Raw genomic sequence first — 15,411 nt, 5'->3', positions numbered from 1 at the left:
ATAGGGTGGGTATCGATTAATTCTAGACAACAGATTAAAAAAATAATCTAACCCCATTAATTCACTCGGGGTGTATTATGAGGTTTCCACAGTATGAAGTGTACAGCAAAACTTGCACTTCCAGAGTGGTCTATCGTGTTGTTTCTTCAGCAGATCACGGATTTATTTTAAGAGCAAAACATAAAGTGCTGGAGAACTCAGCAGGTCAGGCTGGATCTATGGACGGCCCGCAGAAGGGTCTCGACCCAAAACATCACCTATTCCTTCTCTCCAGAGATGCTGCCTGACCCACTGAGTTACTCCAGCATTTTGTGTCTTTCAATGGAGGGAATGGCTAGACAACGTTTAGGGTCGGGTCCCTTCTTCAGACATTTTTTAAGGGGTTGGGAAAGATCAAAAATTTCAAGTATTTAAATATGTTATTACGAATATAACTAATAGTGTGGGAGAAAATTCCATGAGCCATAATTGCCACATACATATCCAAAAGTAGAAATGTAGAAAATTACAGTGCGTAAAAAAAATAGATATTACGAGCTTTGTAGTCTCCTTGTACCATTCAAACGCCAAATTCAAAATTTTACTCTCAAATCACACACCTTACCTCTATTACCCCTCTACATAAAACCAAAGTGTCAATGCCTCTTCAAGGTCTACTATTCCACCCGTAGCTTCAGTTGCAGGTACAGCTGAAGGGATTTGGCACAATGACCGCGTTAGAAGATCATCTGAGCATCCTGAAATCATCTCATGAGCACTAGTCAAGTAGTGAAAGATAGCCGGGTGACGCTATGAATTTATATTAATTTAAAAAATCTGATACCCATTTAAATCTTTCAAAAGCTACAACCACAACGTGATAAATGACACTAAATAAAACTGAAGCAAATAAAGGCAAACAGAAGAACTAACCTTGAAGGAGAGAGAGAGAGGAAACACACATAAACTTCTCATAAACTAACAAAAACATACATAAAGAAACTTTTGATAAACTAAAGGGCCTGTCCCACTTGGACGACCTAATCCACGAGCTTAGAAGACCCTAGACGAGTTGAAAAAAATGTCAAGGTCGTGATGACTCGTCGAAGTAAAACACCTCCTACGACTATGTCTGCGACCTCCTACTGCTATGTCTACGACCTCCTACGACCCCCTCTCGACCTCAGTCTTCCACACCTAAGACCAACTACGACCAGCTACGTGGAAAATGATCACATGATAAAATGATGTCATGTCTGCATTTTTTTCTCGGGCCAGTTACCGACCTACGACTACCTACGACTGTCTACGACTACTTACGACTATCATCACGACCCACTACGACCTACCTACCACCTACCTACGTATAAAAAGTATCAATTTTTTCCATGTCAACCTTTTTTTACTCGTGGACATTTTTTATCAGGCTGGAAAAAACGGCGCGACCTACTTGAGGCCACGAGTATGCGGAGACCACTCATGACCATGAGGAATAGTTACGAAGACCTCCTATGACCTCCTACGACCTCGTGGAGACCATGCTGCGAGTATGAGTCAAGGGCAATCTCGGCAGAGGTCGCCAATTATGTCATGAAAGTGGGACAGGGGCTTAACAAAAATAAAAAATAAAAACATTTTAAATTCATATAACATCCCTAAATGACGGGTAAAAATTACTAAATAGCGTGGGTGAGTGAGGGACTGTACCTGCACGCCAGGAAGAAGCCTGTGCTCGCGGTCCGGAGCCCTTAATGACAGCGAGTTTTAAGAAATTCTCCCGCGTCAGTAATACTTGAAGGTCAAAACACAATTATATTTACTGAGGAATGCATATCAATGTTTTGGTGACACATTGTATAACTACGTGTTAACTACTGGCAGATACAAGTGCTAACAGTGGTAGTTAACAAATCATTTTCGCCTCAGATGAATCAAGTGATAAACGACTCTTTCTGCAGTACTCATTAAACCCGAGCTTTTTAAAAATGTAAAATTCAAAGGCGATTTTGCTGCAACATGGCCGGTGCAGCGGTGACTCCATTGTCCATGGTCGATTATACATGGTGGTTTTATTAAAAAATCCTTATTTAACAACGCAAAATCATATTTCCGTATTCTTATCACATTTCCGTACGAAACACAGAAAATCCGTACTACTTTGCAGCTTTGATGAACCCTCCGTAGTCACCGCTACGGAAGGCCAGATGTACAGGCCCTCTCGTCAGGATGAACAAACTTTCGACGTCGGGACGGTCAAACACACTCCTTGGCTTGTAGTGCCCAAATTGGCACTTTCCTACCAAAGACCGCGGCTTCAGGATGTTATAGGCCGCAGGCCGGCGGTCGGAGCTCATCTGGCGATCCCCGGCAAAGGATCCCAGGCTCCCGATGGTAAGTCCACGCCACACCCGCGGCTAGAAGCTCCGCAGACCGCAGCTCCATGATGCCAAAGTCATCAGGCCAGCGATCGGAGCATTCCTCTCTGGCGACCCCCGGCAAGAGTTCGCCCGCTCCGCGATGGAAAAAGTCCACACTGCTCCTGCTGCTGAAGCTCTTGGGCCCGACTCGGGAAAGGCCGCTCCAATCCAAGCTGTTAGGCCCCGAGGGAGGCGACATGGAAAATGTCGCCTCTCCGTCGAGGAAGCTACTAAAAGCCGTTCCCCCTTCCCCCCACCACCCCCCACACGACACATCCAAAATAACACGCTACTGTGGCAGGGTAGCCGACTCGCAGCGCCCCCACCGAACCATCTTTTCGGGCGCCCCCACCGATCCGATCATCTCTTTCATACAGCAGATTAGCATCTTAAACCAGAGTAAATGTTTCCTTTTTTTTGGATGAACATATTTTTTCCACCTGTTTTCAACATGTCAGCAAGATTTTACACATGCAACAATTAAAATTATACACCTTACAAATTAATAATTTAATTCCTACCATATATTCTATGGTTCCAAATGGCTTCTGAGTAACCATTTTCTTTTCTTTATTCCTGTTCATCTGTCCATCACCTTTAAAAAATAAATCAGGTATTTTTTAAATAAAAATTAGTTGTACATAATCACTATGGTTGGTCAAAACTTGATAACAATCCTAAAAGAAAGCTGCACAATTAATTTGAAAGATCAGCAAAATGTATTATGTTTGGTTTGTTTTTAATAAATTCCTTTATTTTCAAAAGAAAATGCTAACTTCAAAGACCTAGGAAATTTTAAGTATCCAAGATAAATATTATAAGCACCAGGCTCTGTCCAGCATTAAAAATTACATGCTTAACATTTATGCCATGATTTAGTACTTTCATCTATCTATCTATATATTAAAACTGTGTGTGTGTGTGCGTGCGTGCGTGCGTGCGTGCGTGCGTGCGTGCGTGCGTGCGTGTGTGAGTGAGAGATTTGGCCTTTGATTCCTTGGTCCGCCAAAACCTCACGCTAAAATTCAGAGACTTTTTCCATTTCGCTAGCCATTTCACCCCAATCAACCATGTTTTCGCCTCCTGCTGGCCAGCCATCATAACGGCTGCTGCCGCTGGGCTCTCCTCCAAAAACGGCAACATATTTCAAATTCCCCGAGCGATTTTCGCTGCTGCCACCCAGCTGCTGACGTTAGAATAACTGTTATATTTTTACATCTTCTGGTAGAAATTTTCCTTATGATTTCAAAAATCCAATCCTCGAAACGTTTGGTCAATTATTTCCCAAGATATTTACTAAAATATATAACCAAACAGACATTTTTTGAAATATTAAGGTTGCCCAGCTGTTGACCTCACGATGCCTTTGCACCTGGCCCAACTGCCTCCTGGCTGGGGGGACAGTTGATTCCATTGTTTTTTATTGAATTGAATTGAATTATTTCTCACTTAACATCACTAATTCTTAACATTAACCTTTAATTTCAAAGAGTTTAAAAAAAAAAAATTTGCTGTCTTCATTGACAGCTTAGATTGGACCCGCTGTGTGTGTGTGTGTGTGTGTGTGTGTGTGTGTGTGTGTGTGTGTGTGTGTGTGTGTGTGTGTGTGTGTGTGTGGGTGATGGTTAGTGTGTGTGTGACGCAACAGGCTCCTCCCCTGAATTCCATAGAGCTGCCGACAGCTTTCGTGCATGAGATGTGCACGTTTCATTTCCAGAACATTCTGAACGCGTGACGCACGGTTACATTTCGCTCTGTCTCTCCCCCTCTCTCTCTCCCCATCTCTCTCTCCCTCTCCTCTCTATCTTTCTCTCTCCCCCTCTCTCTCTCCTCCCCCCCTCACTCCCCTGTCCCTCTCTCCCTCTCTCCACCCTCTCGCTCTCATCCCATCTCTCACCCCTCCTCCCCCATCCTCCCCCTCACCCACTCTTTATTCTCCACCACCCCCTTCTCCCTCTGTCTCTTGCCCTTCGGTCTGCCCTTTTCTCGCTGTCTCTCCCCATTCTCTCTCTGCGCTCACTCTCTACCCCCTCCCCTCCCTCTCTAGAAGCGCCTGCGAGTTGGGGGCTATGCATCAGTGGATACGGTGGCTATGGGGTAAAAGGAGTAAAATAATAATATTAATATAATATCAATAGGGGTAGTCAGCATGTGCACGGGGGGTAGTTCGTGTGTATGACGCTGCATGCCGCCCCCCCCCCCCAGCCCTCCCCCCCCCCCCCGCAAACACACGTTGGGGGAACAGACCCAACGGGTCTGCACTTGTTCTTGTATACTTTTAAAACTGTGTGTGTGTGTGTGTGTGTCATTTTGCCTTTGAAATGTATTGCCTCGAAAACCAGACGCAAAAACGCAGAGTTTTTACATATTTCGGTAGGGATTTAACTTATGATTTCAGAAATTCACTCCTCTCTAAATTTGCTCAATTATTTCCCCAGATTTTGAATAAAATTGTGCACAAAACTCACTTAAAAAAAATAATCATCGCTTGCCAGCTGCTGACGTAACAATGCCCACATGCCCACCAGTGAAGGCCCACCTGCCTCCTGGCCCCTCCCCCCCCCCCCCCCCCCCCCCCACCGCTGTGAATTAATGCAGCTGCTGTCAATGCGAATGCGCAGTTTTCCACGGAGTTCCACCGACCCCCCTGTTTTTCAAAAGGCGCAGTAAGAACGAGAATGTTCTGCAGCAAAGACCCTAGAGCTGCGTTCAGCTATAGGATCTTTGTTCTGCAGATCGCTCACGCGTTGAACGAGTTTCTCCTCACTGTCGGCACAACTCGTGAAGCCCCGCCCCTCCCATCCCCTGCACGCTCATTCCAGCTGTGGGTTTCCAGAGTCAGAAGCTGCTTCTGTCTCTGCATTTCGCAGCTCACAGAAGCCATGATGGCTTACTCCTTATTCTTAAATTGTGGCCCCTGGTTCTGGACTCCCCCAACATCGGGGACATGTTTCCTGCCTCTAGCGTGTCCAAGCCCTTAACAATCTTATATGTTTCAATGAGAAGCCCTCTCATCCTTCTAAACTCCAGAGTGTACAAGCCCAGCTACTCCATTCTCTCAGCATATGACAGTCCCGCCATCCCGGGAATTAACCTTGTATGGCAGACGAGTTGAACAGGTACTTTGGATCCGTCTTCACTAAGGAGGACACAAACAATCTCCCTGATGTACTAGTGGCCAGATGATCTAGGGTGACGGAGGAACTGAAGGAAATGCACATTAGGCAGCAAATGGTATTGGGTGGAATGATGGGACTGAAGGCTGATAAATCCCCAAGGCCTGATGGTCTGCATCCCGGGTACTTAAGGAGGTGGCTCTGGAAATGGTGGATGCATTGGTGATCATTTACCAACGTTCTATAGATTCAGGATCAGTTCCTGTAGATTGGAGGGTAGCTAATGTTATCCCACTTTTTAAGAAAGGCGGGAGAGAGAAAACAGGGAATTCTAGACCAGTTTGCCTGACATCGGTGGTGGGGATGATGCTGGAGTCAATTATAAAAGATGAAATAGCGGCACATTTGGATAGCAGTAGCAGGATCGGTCCGCGTCAGCATAGATTTACAAAGGAGAAATCATGGTTGACTAATCTACTGGAATTTTTTGAGGATGTAATTAGGAAAATGTCCCACATCGGAGATTAGTGGGCAAAATTAGAGCACATGGTATTGGGGATAGTGTGCTGACATGGATAGAAAATTGATTGGCTGACAGAAAACAAAGAGTAGGGATTAACAGGTCCCTTTCAGAATGGCACGCAGTGACTAGTGGGGTACCGCAAGACTCGGTGCTGGGACCGCAGCTATTTACAATATACATTAATGATCTAGATGAAGCGATTCAAAGTAACATTAGCAAATTTGCAGATGACACAAAGCTGGGTGGAAGTGTGAACTGTGAAGAGTATGTTTTGAGGATGCTATGAGGATGCAGGGTGATTTGGACAGGTTGGGTGAGTGGGCAAATTAAGTTTAATGTGGATAAATGTGAGGTTATCCACTTTGGTAGCAAAAACAGGAAGGAAGATTATTATCTAAATAGTGTCAAGTTGGAAAAAGGGGAAGTACAACAGGATCTGGGGTCCTTGTTCATCAATCACTGAAAGTAAGCATGCAGGTACAGCAGGCATTGGAGAAAGCGAATGGCATGTTGACCTTCATAACAAGAGGAATTAAGTATAGGAGCAAAGAGGTCCTTCTGCAGTTGTACAGAGCCCTAGTGAGACCACACCTGGAGTATTGTGTGCAGTTTCCCGGTAAGGCGGGACTGTCATATGTTGATAGAATGGAGCGGCTGGGCTTGTATACTCTGGAATTTAAAAGGATGAGAGGGAATTGTGATATCTTATGCTCAGACACAGAATACGGGTTGACACGCTGGTGACTGGGTATCGACTGCAGTGCACTACTGTGGTTTATTCAATCATTTACAGTCCTCCGACACAAAGGTGGCACTATTACAGGGATCTTATTGAAACATATGATTATTAAGGGTTTGGACAAGTTAGAGGCAGGAAACATGTTCCCGATGTTGGGGGAGTCGAGAACCAGGGGCCACAGTTTTAGAATAAGGTGTAGCCATTTGGAACGAAGATGAGGAAAATCTTTTTCACACAGTTGTGAGTCTGTGGAATTCTCCACCTCAGAAGGTGGTGGAGGCCGGTTCTCTGGATGCTTTCAAGAGAGTTAGATAGAGCTCTTCAAGATACCGGAGTCAGGGGATATGGGGAGAAGGCAGGAACGGGGTACTGATTGTGGATGATCAGCCATGATCACATTGAATGGTGGTGCTGGCTCGAAGGGCCGAATGGCCTACTCATGGAGTTTGAGCTGGTCCGGACTCTGGGCTTAGGACTGGGCAAGGGAGGGGCAAGGAGGTTGCTGCTGCCGCCAGCACCACCATCATCAACAGCACCAGCAGCTCCAGCAGGCGCCCGACCAGCCCATGTCCGGCAGGAGCCCGTCTGCAGACTCTCTCTCCAACCAGAATGACTCCAGCAACAGCGGCTCCGAGTCGCCCGTCTTCGAGCAGAGCCGGCGGCTGCCCATCTTCAGCAGGATCTCGGTGTTGGACTGAGAGGAGGGGGGTGGAGGTGGAGGGCTGCCTCATGGTCATTTTGTTCAAATTGCTTTCCCCCCCCCTCAGACCTACTCTTTACATCACTTCGCTCATCTTTAGGTTGCAGTTTATATTTCTTACAGGCCAAATGATGTTATTTCTATCGGATTTTGTTTTACTCAAAGAATACTGTTACAATCTTAAAGCTTACATAAAAATATTATTTCTGATTACCAATTACACCGTGAAAGTTTTATTTTGCTAATAAAACTCTATCTAAGCATTCTGTATTTGTTTTGGAACTTTCTTAAATTTGTCGGTACCAATTCTTGTTACAGTAATGATGACAGACTGTTGAATTAACTTTGTATATTCAAAATAAGCAGTTTACTGCAACAAGTTCTACTTAAAAAAAAACAATGAATGCAATTATCTGCCAAAAGTTCACAATTCTGTATAAATCTCCTAGAGAATAAAAATTATTGTCCGTAAGTAATAACATAACAGCCCCAATCTCTTGTTGCCGTGTTGGGAGTTATCTACATATCCCCTTCGACCTTCCAGTTTCCAGCATTAGCATTAATTTACGGAGATATCAATGCTTTTCAGTCTGGTGTCCACACTCAGCTGCCCTGGACCAGCCACATCGAAGTTAAGGCCAGGAAAGCACATGCCTTAGAAGGCTTTGGAGGCTTGCCATACCTCCGACAACTCTCAACATCTTCTACAAATGCATCATAGAAAACATCATATCGGGATACACAGCAGCCTGCTTTGAGAACAGCTCCATCCAAGACAACAAGAAATTGCAGAGAGTAGCCCAATCCATCGGACAAACCACCCTCCCTTCTACACTTTGTGTAGCCTCAGCAAAGCCACCACCATAATCAAGGACCAGTCTCAGCAGGGCCATTCCCTCTTCTCCCCTCTCCCATCAGGCAGGTGATACAGACGCTTAAATGAAGTGGTGAAATCATTGGACAAAGTCAGCATGGATTTATGAAAGGTAAATCATGTCTGACGAATCTTATAGAATTTTTCGAGGATGTAACTAGTAGAGTGGATAAGGGAGAACCAGTGGATGTGTTATATCTGGACTTTCAGAAGGCTTTCGACAAGGTCCCACATAAGAGATTAGTATACAAACTTAAAGCACACGGTATTGGGGGTTCAGTATTGATGTGGATAGAGAACTGGCTGGCAGACAGGAAGCAAAGAGTAGGAGTAAACGGGTCCTTTTCACAATGGCAGGCAGTGACTAGTGGGGTACCGCAAGGCTCAGAGCTGGGACCCCAGCTATTTACAATATATATTAATGATGAGGGAATTGAATGCAACATCTCCAAGTTTGCGGATGACACGAAGCTGGGGGGCAGTGTTAGCTGTGAGGAGGATGCTAGGAGGCTGTAAGGTGACTTGGATAGGCTGGGTGAGTGGGCAATTGCATGGCAGATGCAGTATAATGTGGATAAATGTGAGGTTATCCACTTTGGTGGCAAAAACAGGAAAGTAGACTATTATCTGAATGGTGGCCGATTAGGAAAGGGGGAGATGCAACGAGACCTGGGTGTCATGGTACACCAGTCATTGAAAGTAGGCATGCAGGTGCAGCAGGCAGTGAAGAAAGCGAATGGTATGTTAGCATTCATAGCAAAAGGATTTGAGTATAGGAGCAGGGAGATTCTACTGCAATTGTACAGGGTCTTGGTGAGACCACACCTGGAGTATTGCATACAGTTTTGGTCTCCTAATCTGAGGAAAGACATTCTTGCCAGTACAGAGGGAGTACAGAGAAGGTTCACCAGACTGATTCCTGGGATGTCAGGACTTTCATATGAAGAAAGACTGGATAGACTCGGCTTGTACTCGTTAGAATTTAGAAGATTGAGGGGGATCTTATAGAAACTTACAAAATTCTTAAGGGGTTGGACAGGCTAGATGCAGGAAGATTGTTCCCGATGTTGGGTAAGTCCAGAACAAGGGGTCACAGTTTAAGGATAAGGGGGAAATCATTTAGAACCGAGATGAGGAAAACATTTTTCACACAGAGAGTGGTGAATCTCTGGAATTCTCTGCCACAGAAGGTAGTTGAGGCCAGTTCATTGGCTATATTTAAGAGGGAGTTAGATGTGGCCCTTGTGGCTAAAGGGATCAGGGGGTATGGAGAGAAGGCAGGTACAGGATACTGAGTTGGATGATCAGCCATGATCATATTGAATGGCGGTGCAGGCTCGAAGGGCCGAATGGCCTACTCCTGCACCTATTTTCTATGTTTCTATAAACACTTAGCTCCGGATTCAGGAACAGTTTCATTTCAGCTGTTATCAGGCAATATAACATTATAAAAGGACTGGACAAGCTAGATGCAGGAAAAAATGTTCCCAATGTTGGGCGAGTCCAGAACCAGGTGCCACAGTCTTAGAATAAAGGGGAGGCCATTTAAGACTGAGGTGAGAAAAAACTTTTTCACCCGGAGAGTTGTGAATTTGTGGAATTCCCTGCCACAGAAGGCAGTGGAGGCCAAATCACTGGATGGATTTAAGAGAGAGTTAGATAGATCTCTAGGGGTAGGTGGAATCAAGGGATATGGGGATAAGGCAGGCACGGATTATTGATTAGGGACGAACAGCCATGATCACAATGAAGGGTCGAATGGCCTCCTCCTGCACCTATTTTCTATGTTTGTAACTGAATGGTCCTCTTATCAGCTAAAGTGTGGTCTTGACCTTCCATCTACCTCATTGCAAACCTTTGAACTTTTTTTTAAAATCGGACTTTATTGGACTTCAATGTTATATATCTCTTCGCACTAATTGTACCTTTTATCGTTATCTTTATCTGTATAGACTGGACGGCTTGATTGTACTCACATATAGCCTTTTGTTCGGCTGGATAGTACAGACAAAAGCTTTTCACTGTATCTCAGCTTCTGACAATAATAAACTAAACTAAAGATGGAAGTATCTGAGGGATAAGATTGTGGATTGATCTGAACAAAAATTAAGAATTTCAAAATTTAGGTAAAGTTTGGTTACCTCTTGGGCAGCAATGTTGCTGCCTCACAGCTCCTGTGAGTCGGGTTCAATTCTGACCTCCAGTGCTGCATAGAAATTTCTGCACTAGATATCAACAAACATCCTGACACTTTGGAGACAGTGAAGTGATCAAGCCAGGTGTAGACCAGGTAATGACAGAATGAAAACATTTTTTAAAATGATGTTGCTGAGCCAAGTAATGCTCCAGCCCAGGACTGTTCAACTATTTACTAGCTATAATTAGACAGTTAAGAATGGAACGAGCTAGATGGGGCTGCAGAGCATTGAAAAATGGTAAGGCAGCAAATGGTTCACAAAGAAGGGGGCATTGCGCACAGTGCAATTAGTATGGCATTAATGTGAGCCATTTCTATGCTAAGAAATGGGCAGAAACCAATTGAAACGACTCCAGACTTTCTGGGAAATAGTGGCTCAAATCCAAGCGAGGTTAAGGGTGTAATGCCAGTTAAGGATTGAGCAGTCAATTGTTGTTTTTTGTGTAGCTGTTTTATGCAAAAAATTGAAGGAGCAAGGAACAACAGTAAGAGGAGCAAAAACGCATTAAAAATGCCAGCCAAGATGAATAAATTGCGTAGCTCAAACTATTATTCGCCATCAGTAGATAATAGGGTCTGGCTAGAAACATTTAGTATTAGAGGGTTTACAGCTGTCATATAACAAATAATCACTAATTTATAATATTGGGTGAAAAAAGTCGGTATGTACGTACTGGAAGAAAACGATTGAATAATGTTTTCTTTGCCGCTCACTCTTTCGGTATCTTCGTTCAATGATTCTTGGCTACCGCCGATCGTGGAATAACCAGAAGAAAATGAATCTTCATCTTCTGGCTGAATTTCCCAAGTAGCTTTGTAATTAGTCGGAGTGAAAACCCTCCACATTTCAACAGGATCATGCATAAAAAAATCCAACCCAAACATGCTTGAAAGTTATCGACGAATTCGGCGGCAAGTTGATTGCACTTTCTTTACCCTATCATTTCGATTGCATAAACGTCTTACATCATCAATTCTAGCAAACTTCAACGGAGCTGCTATCTATCACTATTCAAAGTCAAAGCCGAGAGCTGTTATACGGCTGGCGCGCTGTCACAAAACCACGGACGTGCTTTGCACAACGTTTGCTCCGTCTGGAACATAGCGATCCCACATGGTCGATGTAAACACACGCACAGCACGTTCTACTACTATGTGAAATTTTGCGCTCCTTTTTGCTACAAGAGACGCAGGCAATTTCTAAAGCTGAAGGAGTTACGGAAGTTCCCTCTCACTGCAACCAATAACATATTTGATCTGGAATGGCTGAAAACCGGAGTGGGTAAGATTCTGGGCACGCTTTTAAACAAATATAAAGAAAACTTTTAAAGATATATCTAACAGTCTACACGTATTACGCAGCGGTTGATTATAACTATATTTACAACCGTGGGATCTCAAGTTTTAAAACTCAAAATATGTGGAATAACTGTTCCAAATCTTCTCAATTTGAATGGAAATCTACGGAAGTGGAAGATTGAGACAGAGTACAAATAGGCAGTCAACGAACCTGGCACAAAGACAAAAGGGTCCGGTGAGAAAAACAAATCGAGGAAAAAAATAAACCGAGGGTGGTTACAGAATCATACAGCACAGTGCACAGATATAGGTCGTCCGCAATTTATGTACATCCCGTACGAGCGATTTGCGAATGCCTCCCTTTGTGGAATAGCATAGAGCGGAGCTATGATCTTTGTGGAATAGGGCCCTCCTCTCATGTCATTCAATGCACGAGTCCATGACGACCATCAGCCTCCGAATGCAGGTAAATGCAAGTGTCACCTGCATATTGCAGCTCTGAAAAGGGGTGGTTTTAATTTTGATGTGGAGATTATGTAGGTTGACTTGTTTCCCATGAGTTCTGTAAATTTAGCCCTAGTAAATGTGAGATGATGCAACTGGGAGAACAAAAAAAAAGAGTAGGATATGCATAACGAATGGTACTGAGAAATGGCAAGCACAAGTTCAAAGATTCCTGAAGATGGCAGCACAGGTAGATAATGTGTTAAAGGCATACAGTGCCCTCCAGAATGTTTGGGACCCATAATTTATTTATTTACCTCTGTACTCCACAATTTGAGATTTGTAATAGGAAAAAAAATCACATGTGGTTAAAGTACACATCGTCAGATTTTAATAAAAGCCATTTTTATACATTTTGGTTTCACCATGTAGAAATTACAGCATTGTTTATACATGGTCCCCCCATTTCAGGGCACTATAATGTTTGGGACACAGCAATGTCATGTAAATGAAAGTAGTCATGTTTAGTATTTTGTTGCATATCCTTTGCATGCAATGACTGCTCGAAGTCTGTGATTCATAGACCACCAGTTGCTAGGTGTCTTCTCTGGTGGTGCTCTGCCAGGCCTGTATTGCAGCCATCTTTAGCTTATGTTTGTTTTGGGGGCTATTCCCCTTCAGATTTTTATCTTCAGCATATAAAAGGCATGCTCAATTGGGTTTCGGATTAGGTGATTGACTTGGCCACTCAAGAATTGACTATTTTTTAGCTTTGAAAAACTCCTTTGTTGCTTTAGCAGTATGTTTGGGATCATTGTCTTGCTGTAGAATGAACCGCCGGCCAATGTGTTTTGAGGCATTTGTTTGAACTTGAGCAGATAGGATGTGTCTATACACTTCAGAATTCATTATGCTACTACCATCAGCAGTTGTATCATCAATGAAGATAAGTGAGCCAGTACCTTCAGCAGCCATACATGCCCAGGTCATAACATCCCCACCACCGTGTTTCACAGATGAGGTGGTATGCTTTGGATCTTGGGCAGTTCCTTCTCTCCTCCATACTTGCCATCACTCTGATATAAGTTAATCTTTGTCTCATCTGTCCACAAGACCTTTTTCCAGAACTGTGGTTGTTCCTTTAAGTGCTTCTTGGCAAACTGTAACCTGGTCATCCTATTTTTGTGGCTAACCAGCAGTTTGCAACTTGCAGTGTGGCCTCTGTATTTCTGTTCATGAAGTCTTCTGCGGACAGTGGTCATTGACAAATCCACACCTGACTCTTGAAGTGTGTTTCTGATCTGTTGGACAGGTGTTTGGAGATGTTTCTTTATTATAGAGAGAACTCTTCTATCATCAGCTGTGGAGATTAAACATTATGTGGTGATGGTGTGATAAAGGTGATGAAAGGATCAAAGTACTGGAGCAACTCAGGTCAGGTAGCATCTTTGGATGGGGGAGGGAGGGGGGGAGGAGGAGAAGAAAGCTGCAAAAGGAGGCAGGAAAAAGCATGGCAGGTAATAGGTCAACACACACAAATGGGGGTTTGATAGGCACAGGCGAACTAAGGCCTGAGATAAGAACAGTACAACCATGTTTGAACGGTGGAGTAGACTCAGGGGACTGAATGTACTAATTCTGCTTCTGTCTTGTGGTCTTATCGAAGGTGTGAGACAGGTTTGGCGATTTGCAGATTGTGAAGTAATAGGGAGGAAAATGCTGGAGATGTGTGGAGGGGAGAAATAGGTGGGAGTCTAGGTGGGGCACACCTTGGGGAGGGGTCCTTGAAGGTTATCTAAAATTGGAGCATTCAATGTTCATACAAGAGATACTTGCCTTCATAAACTTCAGCATATAATGTAAGAGCAGGGAGGTTATGGTGCAACTTTATAAACATTGTTTCAGCCACAAATGGAATACTGTGGACACTTCTGGTCACCACACTACAGGAAGGATGCAATTGTACTGGAGAAAGTGCAGAGAATTACCAGGATGTGGGCTGGGATGGAGCAATTCAATTTGAGGAGAGACTGGGTTTGTTATCCATTGAACAGAGAACGCTGAAAGAGGACCTGAGAGATGTACAACATTTTAACAAGGTAGATGGTATGTATTAAAACTACAATATTTAGGTTCAATATTAGGGGCAAGAGATTTAAAAGAGATCTGGAGAACATTTTCATCCAGAGGGTCATTGGAATCGGCAAAGCACTGTCCGAGGGCTGACGGAGTATGTGACAGAGGGACCTCTCACTACATTTAAATATCTATGCGGGCACTTTAATTTTCCATACATAGAAGACCAAGGTGCTGGTAAATAGGATTAATGTAGATAAGTACTTGATGGTAGTGGCTGTTTCTATGCTGTAGTATGATACGGAGGTAGAGAGGACAATAAATGACACTAAGCAGTGACACTAACTCCATACTGGCATTTGGTTTGATAGGTGAACAGATCAGGGTCCGAGGCATCTTAAAATAAATTCAATATGTCACATTTAAAGTAGAGTTTATTAACATGTGCATAAGTACAGTACAGTACTGATACAATTAAAATCTGGCTTGCAGCAGCATCACAGGCACATACTCAAACAACACACAACAAATTATACATAAAGTAGTAATGTTACCAAATTTAGAGATTTTAAAAACCAAGTCTGCAATTTATCCCATCAGATAAAGCATAAAAAGAAGTTTAATTTGACACCTAATTCACTTTCATATCTTCAGTATTAAAAAAGCTATGGCCATTTTCATACTCGGAAATTAGCATCTTGTTCCCTATTGCTTTTCCATTGACTTAACACAAAAGCTGTGATCGAGGACAGTCAAAAGCCCATAACTTTCTTAAAAATTAAGAGAACTGAAATAAATTTTCAGTTATTATAGATTGAAGCATTCTGAAAAAAATATGAAACAATCTTACTTGGATGACCTGAAATGAAAGCATATAATTAGTTAGTTACCTAATTGTAGCTAATTACAAAATTCAATTACTAGATCTAAACATCTATCAATTTCTTGAGAAAAGGTTAACATTTTTAAATAGCCTAAGTGTCCAAATAGCATTCACACAAGAATTCACATTATAACATGATTTTTAAATCTCATTGTCATGAATTT

At 43.2% G+C, this 15,411-nt stretch overlaps 1 protein-coding gene across 1 annotated transcript in view; it reads right to left on the bottom strand.

The window, feature by feature from the left end:
* Positions 1–15,411, bottom strand: part of LOC116973292 (nuclear receptor coactivator 7-like) — a 71,372-nt gene that overhangs the window by 16,316 nt on the left and 39,645 nt on the right. The window contains exon 4 of the mRNA XM_033021211.1: positions 2,918–2,991. Coding sequence (XP_032877102.1) covers positions 2,918–2,991 — 74 coding nt within the window. The remainder of the gene's footprint in view (positions 1–2,917; positions 2,992–15,411) is intronic.

The sequence above is a fragment of the Amblyraja radiata genome, chromosome 5 (genome assembly GCF_010909765.2).
Source record: "Amblyraja radiata isolate CabotCenter1 chromosome 5, sAmbRad1.1.pri, whole genome shotgun sequence".
NCBI classification, from domain to species: domain Eukaryota; kingdom Metazoa; phylum Chordata; class Chondrichthyes; order Rajiformes; family Rajidae; genus Amblyraja; species Amblyraja radiata.
This window is presented reverse-complemented; position numbering and strand designations above follow the sequence as displayed.